The following is an 18,086-nucleotide window of genomic DNA, read 5'->3' as shown; positions in this document are numbered from 1 at the left end:
TCAAGTTTGTAGTAATTGTCTGAAGTTGTGAAATATATTTCATCTCCATCCACCTTGTGCTCTTTGGCAGGTGTTGGAAAGAGAAAAGGAAGCATGTAGTTTGATTTCTAACTTTAGCTAGCAAATTCTACTGCTAAGGAAATGAAAGAAGAATCATATGGTAGGAATATTGTTCAAGTTATTCTAAATGTTTGTTTTTAGTAGGGCATCTGTTCCGGAGTTCTTTCTAAAGCACCAATTAATTACACACAATTAGTGTAAAATATTAAATATTAAAAATATTAGTGTACACATGCAGCTTTTATATTAGCAAAACAATCATATACCAAAAGGTCGCCTGCTTGCGAGTTTTGCATACTTAGCGATTATATTTTCACGGTTAGGACACATGCTGTGTTTTCTTGTATTTTATATTAATGTAGGAGAGTTCTTTTTAGAGGATGACAATTTTCTACTTTACACAACATGTACTTTTCTCGTGAGGGGAACACAACAAAGTCAAGTTTAACAAAGTGACAAAACAAAACACCTCTTCTATGCTATAGTCAAGAAATACTTTATTTGTGAAGAATGAAGAGATTTACAGATCAAGATTGAAGACATGACTTTTGTTTAGTTATTTTGTTTAATACTTTTCATGTGTATAATATGTGGCCTATGTACAATCATCTTGACTATGAATTTGTGTAAATGTTCATGGAGTCAATGTTCAAGAAGGTTTCATGATATTGCGGTTTAATATTATAAATTATACCAGTGAGAAACTTACATATTGGAAGTTAGAGATCTGCTATTAAAATTATCATTATTCTTGAGCTACATATTGCAAAATTCAATTGAATGAAGTTCCTTAGGAAAAGCAATAGCATACATGGTTTGTATTTGCATTATTTCTGATATTTCTTTATACTTACATTTATCTTCTAATCCATTTCCACTTCATTTTGTCATGGCCTTTTCGTAATTTTTTAAAGTCTGCTTTAACAAAAGTCTTGTTATTACTTCATAAGAAGCATTTTAGGTGGTTTCTCTAATTTCTATAATCACAATATAGCACGTAATTCACATTCTTGTAAAACACATCACTTAACAGATACCAGACATTGAGCCACTTTAGGAATGATGAAAAATTTAGCCTTTTGTGGTCTTCTTCTGACCCCGTTTCTTAAACCAGCTCACAGAAACTATTATAGAGTTTAGGTTATAGACTGATCACTAAAACAAAATTAATCAATTAGTGTAAAATAACATACGCTTTCTTTTGAATTTCTTTTAATTGGAAAAATAATTTTCAGAAAAAGTAACCTGGCTGTTTAGCTTTTTCTGAAGAATTCTGATAACATTCACCATAATACTGATGTGAGCAACTTATATCAGTTTATCATTAGATGCAATGGAGAAAGCCTAAGAGCCTCAAATGACACCAATGGGGCCTTCTGTCTGCAGCTCCCAGGAGGCATGCGCTTGCTGCAGCACACATCTTGTCTACCTTGTGCACGGGGCTGGACTTTTTTTCCTGAACCTATCATAGTAAATTCAGCAAGAGTTTATGAGAAGAAGGAAGTTTCTTGCAAGAGGGTATCTTTTATATGCACAAAGGAAGGTCTCTGCAGGACACTCCAACAAAGTATTAGAAATTGCAGAAACAGAAACAGACAACTCCGGTCAGATTAAAAAGAAAACAACACATCAATCCCCCAGATAACGCAAAATAAAAATTAGTGTCTACTTTGTATTAAAATCCATGGTTTTGGCTATTAAAATGATACTTTGTGGTGGCATTCTGTAAAGTAGGTTGGGTTTTATATCCATGCAATTTTAAGGATCTTATCATTCATGAACACCCATTAGTATTCCGTATGTGGATAAAAGACTCACTTTTATGGAGTAAACTGACTTTGGTGCTAGGACTTTAATTCCTATCTGCTAAATATTACAAGGCTTTAATGCCTTTTTTCTATGAAAGCCTCTATATTCTTCAGTGGAGTTCGATCTGTTTTTATGGCATGCAATAATATTTTGCAAATAGAAACAAGAACAGATTGTTTTCTATAATATTAATATATATATATACCTGGTGTAATGAACAGATGTGATGAACAACATACTAGCATGTATAAAAGTTTTGACATATATTTATGGATACAATTGCAGTCAGTCAGTGAATATGACTGCACTAATGCAGCTCCCTGCTCCCCAAGGCCTCCATGGCCTTCTGGGGCAGGGCTCATGCCCTTGGGACTCACCAGGGGAATGGCACGAGTCCTGCTCACGGCTCCCAAGGGCCACAGCGGGCCAAAGCCTGCTCATGGGAAGCGGCCCCATAGCCATTCCGTGGGGTCCAGGACGTTCACCTTGGGAACCACCTGCTAAGGGCCTCGAACAGCAAACCCCCCACCAGCCACACAGTGGTACCTGAGCTGCACCACCAGGTGCTGGGCGCCGGATGCTCGGGGAAGAAGCCATCTTCAGCCATCTCTTCGTGGACACCTCCGACCACGTTCTGCTTGTCTATTCAAATGAAGAGAGCCAAGGCTGCAGCCTGCTCCAGGGCAAGCTGGTAGGCGAGGTGTGCACAAAGCTGCTGCAGCTCTTCCTCAGGCCGCAGGAGTATGCAGAAGGAGTTGTGGAAGCGGCTGGAACACTGTGGATGCAGGAGGCCTTGCAGCTGGTGCGGCCACGGCAGCTGCTCCACCCAGTCCAGCATCAGCAGAAGCGCCTTCTCCCCCACAGCCTATGACAGGGTGCCTCAGCACGGGTGGCCGTGCCCTGGAGCACGGGGCATGCATGGAGAAAGTGGCACCTTGCCTCACACTGCCGCACCAGGCCACAGCCGCCACAGTCCTCGCCCAGAGCGTCTGGGGAGCAGCCGACATGGCTCTGGTCCACTCCCTGGGCCTGTGAACGGCCAGCAGCAGCGCGTGTGGCTGAGCACGTGCCTGGCCAGGTAGGCCCGCAGCAGCACCGCCAGTCCCGCAGCAGCGCCTTCTCCAGGCCCCAACAGCGTCCAGGGTCTCCGTGTCCTTCGGCACCTGTTAGGCCACCATGGCCACAGACGGGAGCAGGCAGCGTGGCCGAGAAGGCGCCTTCTGGGAGACACCCTGGCCGGCGCTGGACCATCACCTAGGGAACTGAGCCACTGAGGAGGCGCGGCGTCATGGGGCCAGGGCTGCAGAACATCCGGGGATTGTGGGCTGGACGGTGGCCGTCGGGGGCCAGAGTTCCACAGGACGCGTGTGTATTGGCGCAGGCAAACCGCTACAGGCCCAGGTGCCAAGCTCTGGGCTGGAGGAGGGAGCACTGAGTGTGGGCTCACTTTTAAATGCATGAGTGTTTTCAAAACAGGACTATTTCGTTATGAAATCAATGGCATCATTCCATAATTCATTGCAACAATCATATGGAGTAATCTAAGACGCTCCTTGAAAATGTTCTAACTTGGGACCTGGTGCAGTAGCCTAGTTGCTACAATCCTCACCTTGAGTGACAAAGAATCTCATGCGATCGACAGTTCATATCCCGGCAGGCTAACGTCCTATCAAGTTTCCTGTTTGTGGTCTGGGAATGCAGTCAAGCATGGCCCAGGGCTTTGGGACCGAGACCCTGTGTCTGCATGGGAGACCCCAGAAAAGCTCCTGACTCCTGGCATGGGATCAGCTCAGCTTCAGTCTTCTAGGCCATTTGGGGGGTGAATCAGTTGATGGAAATTCTTTCTGTGTGTCTCTCCTGCTCTATATATATGAGTTTCCAATAAAAACAAGTAAATCTTCAAAAGAGAAAATTTTCTAAATTGACTGTTAGGCAAAGTAGGTGTTTAATATTGTGACATACAAATCAAAGTGTGTAAGTGTTATGCATCTTGAGGTATAAAACTACCATTTTAAAATGGCTTACAGCATCAAAAAAAGACTGTCAAGACATCAATTACTCTTCATTTTGTACCTTCTAATGGAAAGGCATTCATCAAAATCCTAAAATGAATTCATTTAGTCCTTGACTTCTGACCTTGGAGACATGCCAGGCAGTCGCTCCCGCAGTTGAACCTCCGGGATGATTGGCTATTGCAACCTGAGTCCCCAGTGGCAGAATCTGTGACATGATGCAGAGAACAGCAGAGCCTGCTTTGCATGCATTCACAGTAGCTCATTGACACATTGTGCCAAGCCCTATCTAATCATTTTTATCCAAGGCACAGATTCAGTCCTGATCATTAGGACAGAAACAAAAATACAAGATTTGCTTGATGTAGAGAAGTGTGTTCACTTGACGAAATTGAAAGACCTGAATAGAGTTAACGCTGGGATGCAAAGGTGCTACACTGTGGACTGTGGCGTTGTAGAATTCCAGGGTGTAGAGACAATAAAAAATCGAACCCCACTGAATTCAGGAATACTGGCTAAAAGCTTTCTGTGTTGGTTGCATTCTAATTGCTATTTTGTAATGTGTCGAACAAACAAAAATGGACACTTGCATGAAATGTTTTCCGTTGGTTGATACTGCAAGATAGCATACAGTACATACAGTACATGCCCCTATCGAGTGTATGACTCATCATGTAATGAATTGTGATTAGACCAAATGTGAAACTTGAGGACAAGAATAAATAAGATGTGTTTGGCATGTAGCTGCCTATGAGCTTAGAAGGCCTGACGATAGATATGGACAAGATTGAAAGAAGTGCATTGAAATAATCACACACACATCTATCTCACAGGACTGTAGACCATTTGTTCTCAAAATGCAGGGATCCAATATCTGTGTTTGCCACTAGCATTTATTGAATGGCAGGCAGGCATGCTGCTCACCATGCTACAATGCATAGGGCAGTTCATGCTAACAAATACGTGCCTGGCCCAAAGGGACAATAAACCTGAATTTGAGGACTCCTGGCCTAGGCTCCCTTCTCAGGGGACTCCAGTGGAGCCATACTTCCTATAGAAACTGTCATTTCATACATCTTCCACCTGAAGAATGAGGGGCTGAATTCCCCTCGAGGCCTCATGCTGTGATTTCTGTGTCCTGGAGCTGTCTCAAGGGAATTGCTAGTCAGGTCATGCACTTTCTGCTTTCTGGCTCCAGCTCTGGAGGTGGCAGCAGCACGAGATGTTTCACGGTGACTTTTTCTGCTGCCCATACCTTCCAGGGAAACACTGATAGGGCTGAGTAGCTGACACAGTCCCAGTGCCCACAGTTTGAATGCCACTACAGCTTTGCAGACTTCAGGAGGAACTCTTTGCCCTAGCTCCACCAAACAAGTGTTTTTGCAAAGTACACCATGCATCATTTCTGACTTTAGTTTCTTTATTGTTCAACAAAACATCAGCACTATACTCCTCGACTTAATTCTATCTTCTCCTAGCCACGAATCTACTCTTAACCTGTGTGAAGTCACCTTTCTTAAAATTTTCCTTGAAATTCAGAGTTACAGGAAGGGAGACACAGATTTTCCTTCTCTAGATTGACATTACAAATGACGATAAAAGCTGGAGCTGAGCCAATCTGAAGTTAGAAGCCAGGAGCTTCTGGCTTGCCCACCACCTGGCTTCACGGTCCAAAGGCTTTGGAACATCCTCCTCTGCCCTCTAAGGCCATAGGTAGGGTTCTATACACAAGTGGAACAGCCTGAACTTAAATTGATTCCATATGGGATACCAATGCTTGCAGGGAGAGGATTAATTAGCTATGCCATGACATCCACTTCCAAGATCAAATGTTGAGGATTTCAGATGAGATGTGCTCTATTTTTTTGTGGAACATAACCCATTCCATATAACAGCGACATCCCGGCTCATTCCTGTGGTTATAAGTGCTTGCATCCAATTAACCATGACTACTACTCCACTGTGTCTATACACAGCATATTGCTTGTCATTTCTTTTTGGGTATTATGTAACAAATTCTAATAGGAATGTGCAGATATATCTGCGGTACATTGATTTAATTTTCCTTGGATATATCCTCCGCAGTGGGACTGTTTGATCAAATAATGATTATGTCTTTAATTTTTAAGCAAACTTTATTGTTTTACTGCTTTCCATGATGGCTATCCTAACTGACATTCCCACCAATGCAAGACCTCTCTTTTTTCCATTTTCTTACCAGTACTAATTATTTTTGTTTTTAATGTTTTTTTTAATTCTCTCTCTCTCTCTCTCTTTCTCCCTTTCCGTTCCCTTTTACCGCTCCTCTCTGTGACTGTGCTTTAAAATAAACAGGACTTCATAAAATTAGTTTTCTAAATGGGGTAACATTATATCTCATTGGGGTTCTGGCTGATACTTCTTGCATTGTTACTAACAGCTATGATTTTTTTCATGGATCTGTTGTCATTAGTATGACCTCTTCTAGAAATCTGTGTGAAGATGTCATGTTGAGCTTTCAATTATATTATTTGGAATTTCGCTATCAAATTACTTGGGTTTCTAATACTTATGAGTATTAACTCTGAAATAAATGTGAAGTTTGTATGTATTTTCTCCCATTCTACAGGGCTGCTTTTTCCATGGTGTTGATTACTGCATTTCCTGTTAAAATGCTACTCAGTTTTCTACAATTCTTTTTACCTGTTTCTGCTTTTGATCACTCTGCTTTTGAATCCTTTAGAATTTTGTGCCCAGACGCGTGTTCCCAAGAATTTTCCTAGTATTTCTAAATAGCCTTCAGCTCCCTTGTTTATCTCTTTCATTTTACTTCAACTGTCTTTCTACATGAGATAAGAATACAGGTTCATTTTTAAACATAGACGTTCAATATTTTCCAGCACTGTATACTAGATAGACTGAGAGGTAGTCTAATCCACAAGGCAAATTTGGGAAGGTTCATCCTAATATTACCCAGTGACTCCATGACTCAGGCTGTTTCTCTCCTTTAATGGCCATCAAGATTTTTCACAAGAGAGGATGTTTAATGTGTTCTCAGAAATGTTGTCTTTCACCCTGATTAATATCTCCCTGGGTAGAAGGTAGCCATACAATAGGGTCTCAACTACAAGGTGTCCTGTGAAATATAGTTAGCCTATGAGTTCAGAAATACCAGATGGGCTTGCTGAGCGTCTAGTGTTACTTTGCTTATGTTAGTCAATGAAGACTAATTCCTTGAGAGCTGGATCATTTTTTGTTTGTTTGTTTATTTTCTACCTAAAATAAAACAAATCTTCTACAAATCTCCCTCCTGTATTCTTGGCTGTGATAGGAGTTGCTACAGATACTTCTAGGAGTTGCTTCACAGTATTCATTTATTGCTTTTTTCTATTCCCAACTGGGGATTTTTCAAACAGTAAATATTCAGCATGGGATAATTGGCATCATCATCTTCAAATTAAAAGTTCCTTCAGTTTGCATTGTACAGGCCAAATGAGTTCAACACATTTGTTGGTGTATTGCTCTCTCAGAATCTTTCTAAACCAGGAAGTCCAGAGGGATTAGAGGAATCAGACACACTGCAGAGCCTGAGCAAGTATAAGTCATCCTGAGCCTCAGTGTGATGTGCTGACTGTGACTTTGAGAGCTGAAGGTAAGCATGCTAGTCCTGAGTTAAAACTATGCATGCTGCTACAATCATCATCACGGCAGGCTCTAAGTAAGAGACAGGAATCTGCAAGCAGACAACTAGGCCATGCTTACGAAACTTGTGTCTACCCCCTCTTAGGAGGTACTCACCTAAGTTTTTTTAAACTTAAGTGTAGGGGAGACTAAAGCCAAGATTCTGAATCTCAGTACAGGGCAGGGACTCGTGTAGGTGAGCCTTCATCCACCACCACGAACGAGGTGTGTGCAATAGCAAGATGTTGGATTGGAACTAACGTCAGGACTTGAACCCACGCAATCTGATGAGTGATCTGAGTAACCCTCGGAGTGTCTTACTCTCTGCATCACATGCCCAGCCCAGTACTGTTGGTTTTCAGTTATGTTGTCATGAATGAAAAGAATGGGACCCATAGACTTCAAGTAGCAAGTGCTAACCTAGTATCGAACAAGAATGAGGGGGATTCAGTGAAAATAATCAAGAAAATTCCACTTACCAATTGTGTCATTAACAAATATCTATCAAATTTGTGAAAAGCATTGCTATTAATATTTCAGCAGTCATAACATAGGTGAAAAGTATAACACAGGTATCATGAGGACCTGTTACATATGATACAGTATAAATAATTTTAGTGTGATCTTAATCTGCCTAACAAATAAAAGTACATATTGTTATTATAACTTATTACTGCTAATCTCAAGTATGGAGAATGAACTGTTCTCCTTGGAACCTAGAAAGATAAGCAGCATTATAAATGCTCAATTATGGACTTTACATTGAGTCCCTAAACATCCATTGACTTTGATCTTATGGTTTTTTTTTTTGTATATTGACCCAAAATTACACTCTGAAACGGTAGATCATTGATCCTAGATATAATGGATTAACATGGATATCATATTATGTATTAGTATGTAATCTATTCAGCAGAGTGATTCACTGGAATTCTCCTGTTGTCTCTCCTGCTAGATCAGTTACAGCACATCATGCAGAGGGGCAATCACTCAGTGACCGAGTTCATCCTGCTGGGCTTCACTACAAATCCCATGATGCAGCTGGTCCCCTTTGTGCTGTTCCTGGGAGTCTACTCCATGACCTTGGTAGGAAACACCATCCTCATCGTGTTGATCTGCCATGACTCCCGGCTACACACACCCATGTATTTTTTCATTGGAAATTTGTCTTTTCTGGATCTCTGGTTGTCCTCTGTCTACACTCCTAAGATCCTAGTGAACTGTGTGTCTGAAGACAAAAGCATCTCATTTGCTGGCTGCCTGTGTCAGTTCTTCTTCTCAGCTGGGTTGGATTACACTGAGTGTTACCTGCTGGCTGCCATGGCTTATGACCGCTACATGGCCATCTCCAAGCCACTGCTCTATGCTCAAGTCATGTCCATAAAACTGTGTGCGTTTTTACTGACAGCTTCATATCTTGGTGGCTTTATTAATTCTTCTGTCCTCACGAAAAAAACATTTTCCTTTGACTTCTGTGGTGACAATGTCATTGATGACTTTTTCTGTGACTTGCTTCCCCTGGTGGAACTGGCCTGTGGCAGAATGGAAGGTTACCAGACTCTGATGTACTTTCTCCTGATCTCCAATGTCCTCACCCCCGTTGTGTTCATCCTCGCCTCCTACCTCTTTATCATTGCCACCATCCTGAGAATACGCTCCACCCAGGGCCGCCTCAAGGCCTTCTCCACTTGCTCTTCCCACCTCCTCTCTGTCACCTTATACTATGGTTCCATTCTCTACATCTACTCTCGCCCTCAGTCTAGCTACTCTTTGTCTAGGGACAAAATTGTGTCTGCCTTTTATACTGTGGTGTTCCCCATGCTGAATCCCATAATCTACAGCTTCAGGAACAAAGATGTGAAAGAGGCTCTGAACAAACTCTGCAGGTAAAACTGATCTTTTCTTCTAGTTAGAAGACTCTAAATAATCAGTCATTTATATTTCATGCAGAGCTGTTCAATGTGTTAATCTTTTATATTAGACTGTTCATTTAACATAAGACATGCAAGTTATTGGACCTCAGAATGTAAAATGTGGATATAATTTATGTCTATTCAATGCCATGCTTCTTTACATTTCATGATGACAATGAACCAAAAAATAATCTAAAAAAAAAAAAAAAGAAAGAAACTGTGCTTAAAAGGTAAAGATTTGGTTAACTGATATGCAGAGAACAGAACTATCTGTTTATTCGGTAGAAATGAGAAAAATGTATTGAATTAACTTTTATATTGTCCTGTGGTTTATAGGAACACCTAGGACTTACATTCCATTAAAAGATTATCTTAAATGTTTAAACATTTTTGCCAAGTAATGTGATCAAAAATTTCTACAGATCTGCAAGTAATAACTATGACATTTGGCAGGCATGCTCCTTCCTATTTAAATCTACCCAACATGAGTTTCTTTCTGAAGCAGGTATGACTTCTGTCAATCATTGAATAACTCTCTGGGCTCCCCTTCGGTTTCTACGACTAAATTGATCTGGACTTCTATTTCCAAATATTGGTATTCTAATATTAAAACCAAACATTTATTAGCAAAAAAATAACTGCAGAGAAAAAATAAATTTAAAAATAATCTCAGCTGGGAAAATTTTCCTTAGGAAAAATTTATGGTAATATTTATGTATTTTGTAAATAAAATTTTAGGTAAAAATATCAACAATAATAAAAGACACAATATGGAATATGACATTTACATTTTATTGAAATTCCAAAGTACAGCAATGGTAATATAATTTGTATGTATAAAGCAGAGATATGTCCCAGTTTACATTGGGTAAAACTTTAAAGAAAGAAAATGGGGCCCAGTGCGGTGGCGCAAGTGGTTAAGGTCCTTGCCTTGCACGCCCGGGATCCCATATGGACGCCGGTTCTATCCCGGCTGCCCTGCTTCCCTTCCAGCTCCCTGCCTGTGGCCCGGGAAAGCAGTTGAGGACGGCCCAAAGCTTTGGGACCCTGCACCTATGTGGGAGACCCCGAAGAGGCTCCTGGCTTCGGATCGGCATAGAATTGGCCCTTTGCGCTCACTTGGGGAGTGAATCATCGGACGGAAGATCTTCCTCTCTGTCTCTCCTCTCTGTATATCCACCTTTCCAATAAAAAAATAATAAAAATAAATCTTTAAAAAAAAAAAAGAAAGAAAATGCACACAGCTTTCAGTAAGACAAGTAGACTCAGAAAATGTAGTACTCCACAGAGAGAGGTAAAGAGTACTCTACATATTTGTCCCATTATAATAACCTGAAACATGAGACCCCAGGGTTGAATGAATCCTAGGTGAGCACAGGGAAACCCCGTAGACACCGGACTGACCATATAATTTCCAAGTGTTTGAACTTAGAAGCTCTGCCAACTCATTTTCTACTCTCTTAAAAGATGAATTCTTCTTCCCACAAATAAAGAACATGGTATAAAAAGATTTATCTAATTATTACTGATAGACTCAATGGTTATAATATACTGAAGCTAGCCTTTCATTTTGTGTTACCTGAAAGAAAACAAACAGTATATTATTTTAGATGAGCGCAACCATTACAAAAAGGAAATCTAAAGTAATAAATTTGTTCTCATAGATATAGAAGTACACTCTAACTGCTGTCGAACCCCAATAAGGAAACGCAGCTAAATACAAGTCAATATGTGTACATATCACGTACCCTTGCTTGCTGTAAGTCTACAAATACAAGTCAATATATGTACACATCATGTACCCTTGCTTGCTGTAAGTCTGTGTTCATATGTTTTTAAATATGGAAAGTTCATCTCAACCTCAGAACATATCTAAATAATTGTATCATGATGCCAGGAAATGCAACTAATAATAATTCTAGTGGAAGAAAACAGTAATAATACAACACAATAAAATGTAATTAGCCACGTGGCATTGATGGTTTTTCAAACATGCTTTAGAGTATGCTGCAGTGTAGATGTCTCAGTAAACTCTTTCCCTCCCTGTGGGAATTGTTTCCTCTGCAGAATATGTGCACTGTAGCTGTGTTTAAATCATGGAGGCTGGAAACTCCAAACACACAAGTATACAGTGTTTTCCTTCAGCCAGTAGACCTCTGATTGTTCCATGTTCCCTTCCAGAGGAGCAGCATGAGCCCAAACAGATCCCATGGGACAGTGAAGTCCAGGGGCCACCCTCTGGAGAACTCCCTCCAGCTTGGGGAGTTCAGGTGTGTGTGTAATGTTTTGTTTCTCCTTTTATGCCTTCAACTGATTTGTCTCTTCGTTTAAGATGTCCTTGACAAATTAGTTTCTCTGAGACTTGTTTAGGAGTGAGTCAAACAATTTCTTTCAGACATGAGAACAGTTCCTGAACTCAAATAATATATGCAAGGGAGTGGTGGGAGAGGAAAATGTGAAGGGAGGATGGATAGAGGGAGGAATTTATACTCTGTGTACAAAAGTGTATTGCAAAATAAAAAATAATTGAGTGATGTATCATAGCCACATCTCCCTTTTTCTTTCCATCATTAATAGTGCAGGTTTTCTCCGGAGTAAAATTATAATAATGTTTTTTGGAATTGTTTGTGTAATTATCCTTCTAGCCATGGAGGTAAAATTATTTCAAATGGGATGTTCATGCAAAGCTTGTGATGATATGTGTACAATTAAAGAAGGCAGGGCCCAGTGCAGTAGCCTAGCGGGTAATCCTCTCCTTGCACTTGTGTGGTCTCACTGGGTGCAGGTCCTAATCCAGGTAGCCCTGCTTTGCACCCAGTTCCCTGCTTGAGACCTGGGAAAGCAGTGGAGGATGGCCCAAAGCCTTGGGACCCTGCACCTTCATGAGAGACCCAGAAGAAGCCCCTGTGTCCTGACTCAGGATCTGCCCTTATGGCCACTTATGGAGTGAATCAGCATACGGAAGATCTTTCTGTCTCTTCTCCTCTATATGTGTGACTTTTCAATAAAAATAAAATAAATCTTACAAAAAGAATGAATGCAGTTTTTTAAAAATGGTTCAATACGAGGAATCATCACTGTGGTGCAAGTATCCTTTGTGTTCCTTCTCACCATCCACACTTTGCAAGCTCCAAACATGGCTGGAGCTGGTCTCTGGCAAGGATGTTCTTTGTTGTCCTTTTTAACATTAAAAATGATCTTGATTTTTCATTTCATTAGGTCATTTATGAAATGGTTGACAAATGCTAATTATGTTTTTATAAAGGGGTCTTGGTAGGGAAGCGATATATTCACAGATGAATGAAGACAAATATGGACTCACCTTTCTTGGGGCTTACCGTGTCAGGATCAGACAGTTAAATATTGCAAAGCATGATGCCATGAATCAAGGCTACAAAGCAATGATTCCTAATGTGAGATAATGTTGGAAGTGACAATTCTGTGAAAGTATTTGGAGCAACAGAGCTGCTGATGGATACACTGTGTGGAGTTCTACTTCCATTCAATACGGGTAGCAAGAAGTCTAAGAAAATGACTTTCTGGCTCACTCAAGTTAGAATGTATTCACTAATTGTCCACATTTGAACCATAATAATATAAACCAAGAATTTTATATATGCGAATTTTATATATGCTAGTATGTTGTTCATCACATCTGTTCATTACACCATATATTTATTTCAATATTATAGAAAATAATCTGTTCTTATTTCTATCATATAAGCAATACATGATTGCATGCTACTAGAAACAGATCAAATACCACTGATGACCATCGAGGGCTTTTATAAAACAAATGGTTCTATTTAGCAGATAGGAATTAAAGTCCTAGCATAAAGTCAGTTTACTCCATAAAAGTGAGTCTTTTATCCACATACGGAATACTAATGGATGTTCATGAATGATAAGATCCTTAAAATTGCATGGATATAAAACGCAACCTACTTTACAGAATGCCACCACAAAGTATCATTTTAATAGCCAAAACCATGGATTTTAATGTGAAGAAGACACTAACTTTTATTTAGCATTATCTGGGGGATTGATGTGTTGTTTTCTTTTTAATCTGACCAGAGTTGTCTGTTTCTGTTCTGCAATTTCTAATACTTTGTTGGAGTGTCCTGCAGAGACCTTCCTTTGTGCATATAAAAGGTACCCCCTTACAACTAACTCCTTTCTACTCATAAATTCTGGATGACTTATCTGTTTTTAACTGGAAATGACAAATACAGTGTCTAAATTCATTTCTATTTTAAATTTTGCTTTCATTAACAAGTAGTTATATTTTTATGGAGTAGGATGTACTGTCATGATGCAAGATAAAATAATTGCAGCAGGCTTGATTGCTGGTTTGATCACATTAAATGGACTAGCTGTTACCCCTCATATTGCCACTCATGGAGCCATTTTGAAATATATAATATAATAAGATTGGTTGTACTGATCAAGTCCTAGACTATATTGATCAAGTTATAGAGTAGCTCACTAAAACTTTAGTGTCCTAATCTAATCTTATTTCAATTTCAATTTTGAAATATATGATACAATTTATCATATTACACAGTTGTTCATTGGTATTTACCTCTCCTAATGTAGTCTCCCAACAGCACATCTTTATTCCCTGTGCTTTATCACCCAACTGCGGATAGCCCCTGTGCCACCCTGGACTTGTACGATTTCAACCATGTTATATTTCACATATGAGTGAGATCCTGTAGTATTCGTCTTTCTGCGTCTCCCTTATTTTGTTTAGCACATGTTGTTTAGATCATCCAGGTTGTCACAAATGACAGACTCTTATTCTGTTAAGGTTTAGGAATGTTCCCTTGTGTTCACATTCCATATTTTTTACCCATCAACAAACACTTAGGCTGTTTCCATACCTCGCCTTTTATGAATGATGATACATCAAAAATCTCTTGGATAAATTAATTTCACAGTAATAAGTTTGCTGAGTCATAGGGCAAATCTATTTTTAATATTTGAGATTCTTCCACACTCTTTTCCAAATGATTGTGCTAATTTGCATTTCTAACGGTGTTACAACTTTTCTCCACATCTTCCTCAAAGCTTGTTTTTATCCTTTTGATAATAGTCATTCTAACAGGTGTAAGGTGACATTATGTTTTCAATTCAGTTGTATCCTTCTGCTAACTGATGCAGACTTTTCTAAAATTTTACTAATATAAAATATTTCACAGATACAATTCTATCAACGTAACCATACTTAATTCACCCTTTCCCTTCTTCCATCCATCTCCCTTCCTTCCTTCCTTGGTTTACTTTGTTTGGAATTTTTCTGTAATGTGATATGAATTTACTTTGTGATAACAGCTGAATATATCAGTAACTATAAGTTTTATCAGGTAAAAAGTACAAAGACTCATAATCTTTCAGATAATAGACAGGGGCTTGGCTCAAAATAATAGTAAAATCATAGGATTTCAGTTTCATTCCTATGCATTTTAGAATAACTTAAGGAATATTCCCACAGTACAATTATTCTGTCATTTCTTTAGCACTGAAATTTGCTTGCCAAAGTTAGGAATCCTTAATTTGGAGACCTATTTAAATAGCTTCTAAAGCCAGAAATCAATTTAAAAGAATAGATTCCAGAGCCACTCTGATTTAATTACAACTTCAGTTGGAGTGCAGTTAAGCAGAGGTCTCATGCAAATGAGGCAATTTGAAAAGATGCTCAAGTTCCCTAGCTATTTATTTATAGGGAAAAATAAATAAAAACCACATTGATGTTCTAGCTAACAGCGGTGAAACTGGCCTACATTTAGAACTCTACTAACAACAACTGCTGGAGTGGACAAGGGGGAGGGGTGGGAAAGGTACCCTACTGAACTAACTGTTCCTGGGAGTATAGGCTAGTACAGCCATTATGGAAGTTTGTATGGAGAGTGCTAAGAGAACTGAAAATTGACCTGCTGTATGACCCGGCTATCCCACTTCTGGGAATACATCAGAAGGACATGAAATCTATACATGAGAAAGTGATCTGTAACACTGTATTCGCAGCAGCACAATCTACAAGAGCAAAGATGTGGAAACAACCCAGATATCATTTAAAAGAAGACTGGATAAAGAAACTGTAGTACATCTACTCTATGGAATACTGCTCAGTCATTTAAAAAGTGAAATGCTAGCATTTGCAACAAAATGGTCTCATTGAAAGACCGTTATGCTCAGTAAAATAAACCAATCCCAAAAGGACAAATATCACATGTTCTCTCTGCTATAAGACAATTTTCTTTGCAAAATACAAGTTTAGTAGATATATGAGTAGACATGCATGTGTTTATTTAGATGAACTGTGTCATGGGGGCTAGTATACCATGAAGTGGAGATGCAAAGCAGTATGCATTTCTGCTTCTGAGTAAAAGATAGACTTCTAATGAAACTGTTAAATACATCTTGACAACAGAATGCTGGGACTCAGTACCTATAATGTCAGGGCACAATTAAATAGCAGAATGATGGACTTGTGACTGTTGTTGAAGGACTGCACTGCTATTATAATATAGAGAACAAAGGGGAGAGAGGGTGCGGTGATGGTGCAGGTGTGTTTTATAATCAAGTAACCAAATGTTTTTGAATGAGTACACAATATTGTGATTTCTGTTATGTATGGAAGTTCTTATTCTAGCTTTTCTTTCTTTTTTTTTTTTTTTGGTAAGGTATCTATGGTTTGTTTCCCACAGTAGCTTTACTAGTTTAAACTGTGACATAGGCATTTAAAGAACAAATAACCCAGTCACATGATGCAGAGAAATAAAATGCCACAGATTTAAAAGTATTTGAGTTTTGCATCTGGGCTATAGCTTGGAATATTAAGCATGATGGAATTAACTGGGAGAAATAATCATGTCACTGGGATGAAGTGAGAATGCTGAAATGAGAGGAGATGTCCATGAGGGCACATGACATTGAAATGAATGAAAATGAAAGAAGTAGGTAGAGCATGGCTATGCTTTTAAATACGAAGTTGGCTTAAATATATTCCAAAATAGTATTAACATAATAATGGTGTAAGTGTCTTAATTGATGGCAGAATGATTTGATGACAAAGTTTAGAGTACTCATAGTAGGTTTATAATATTTTGGGATGCAAAGTGAAATATATTTCCTGGATGTGACAGGACGCAGGATAGCAAGTATTCACTAGTGAACATTTGAAAGTGAAAATTTGCAATAGCTATCGCCGGAGGGAAATCACTGTGCACAAAGTGAAGTATTGATCCAGCTATATTCTTTGTACATACAGACACAATTTGAAACTGAGACTCGATTCAATCATCTCATTAATTGAATTGATGTGCCAAGCACAAAACAGAGTGAAGCACAGTGTATTGCACACTGGAAAGTCACAAGTAAAATTTATAAATGGCTTCAAAACATAGTTTTTCTACAGAATGAATGACAATCATTTAATTTTACAGCAGAAAAAAAATGTAAGTCTGTGGATATTTGGATTAGGATCTGGAATGTTATAGAATAGCATACCAATCTGATCATTGTACTACATTAACTATTGACGTTCCTAGTTGCTAGCACAGTGTGGATGTGGATTCAATATCTTGGTTCTATTTATTCATGTATATTTATGCTTTCTTTGTCAGTGTCTAGGTTACTGTTACTGTTCTTATCAACACTTTGTCATGACTGCAGAAAGCCAGAAGCACCACAGACCATGGAGTTGGAGAATGGCACAGTGAAGACAGAGTTCATTCTTCTGGCATTCAGTGACCATCCTGAACTGCAGAGTCTTCTTTTTGCAGTGTTCTTTTGCATCTATTCTGTTACGCTGATGGGGAATCTTGGGATGATTCTATTAATCACAATCACGTCCCATTTGCACACCCCAATGTACTTTTTCCTCTGCCTCTTATCCTTCGTAGATGCATGCTATTCTTCTGTAATTGCCCCCAAATTACTTGTGACTTTGGGTTCTGCTAAGAAGGTCATTTCCTATAATGGCTGTGCTGCACAGTTGTATTTTTTCTGCTCTTTGGTTGACATGGAGTCTTTCCTCTTGGCTGCCATGGCTTATGATCGGTATATAGCGATCTGCAACCCTCTGCATTACAGTGTTGTCATGTCCAAGAGGGTTTGTTGCCAGCTGGCATTTGGAGCATTTTTAGGGGGCACCATGAGCTCAATTATTCATACCACTAACACCTTCCATTTGTCTTTCTGTTCAAAAGAGATAAACCATTTCTTTTGTGATATCTCCCCCCTCTTCTCTTTATCCTGCACTGACACTTACATACATGACATTATTTTGGTGGTCTTTGCTAGCTTAGTGGAAGGCATTTGTCTTTTAGCAGTTCTTCTTTCTTACATCTGCATTATAGCAGCTATTCTTAAAACAGGTTCTGCTGAGGGAAGAAGAAAAGGCTTCTCCACTTGTGCTTCTCACCTGACCGTCGTCATTATCTATCATGGTACCCTGATCTGCATTTATTTGCGCCCCAGCTCGGGTCATTCACTGGATACTGACAAAGTGACCTCTGTATTCTATACACTCATTATACCTATGCTGAATCCACTAATTTACAGCCTAAGAAACAGAGATGTCAAAAATGGCTTTAGAAAAATGCTTAACTGGAAACTGCTTCCTTAA

The 18,086-nt window shown here is 39.3% G+C and overlaps 2 protein-coding genes across 2 annotated transcripts; both read left to right on the top strand.

The window, feature by feature from the left end:
- Positions 1 to 8,513: 8,513 nt before the first annotated feature.
- Positions 8,514 to 9,431, top strand: LOC121172352 (olfactory receptor 1013-like). Its single transcript, XM_041004214.1, has one exon. It carries the CDS (start codon positions 8,514 to 8,516, stop codon positions 9,429 to 9,431), a length of 918 nt encoding a protein of 305 aa, XP_040860148.1.
- Positions 9,432 to 17,135: 7,704 nt separating this feature from the next.
- LOC121172268 (olfactory receptor 5I1-like) lies at positions 17,136 to 18,086 on the top strand. Its single transcript, XM_041004121.1, has one exon. The coding sequence runs from the start codon at positions 17,154 to 17,156 to the stop codon at positions 18,084 to 18,086; it is 933 nt and encodes a 310-aa protein (XP_040860055.1). The 5' UTR covers positions 17,136 to 17,153.

Source organism: Ochotona curzoniae, unplaced genomic scaffold (assembly GCF_017591425.1).
Source record: "Ochotona curzoniae isolate NIBS_2020 unplaced genomic scaffold, NIBS_Ocur_1.0 scaffold_3171, whole genome shotgun sequence".
Lineage (NCBI taxonomy): Eukaryota > Metazoa > Chordata > Mammalia > Lagomorpha > Ochotonidae > Ochotona > Ochotona curzoniae.
This window is presented reverse-complemented; position numbering and strand designations above follow the sequence as displayed.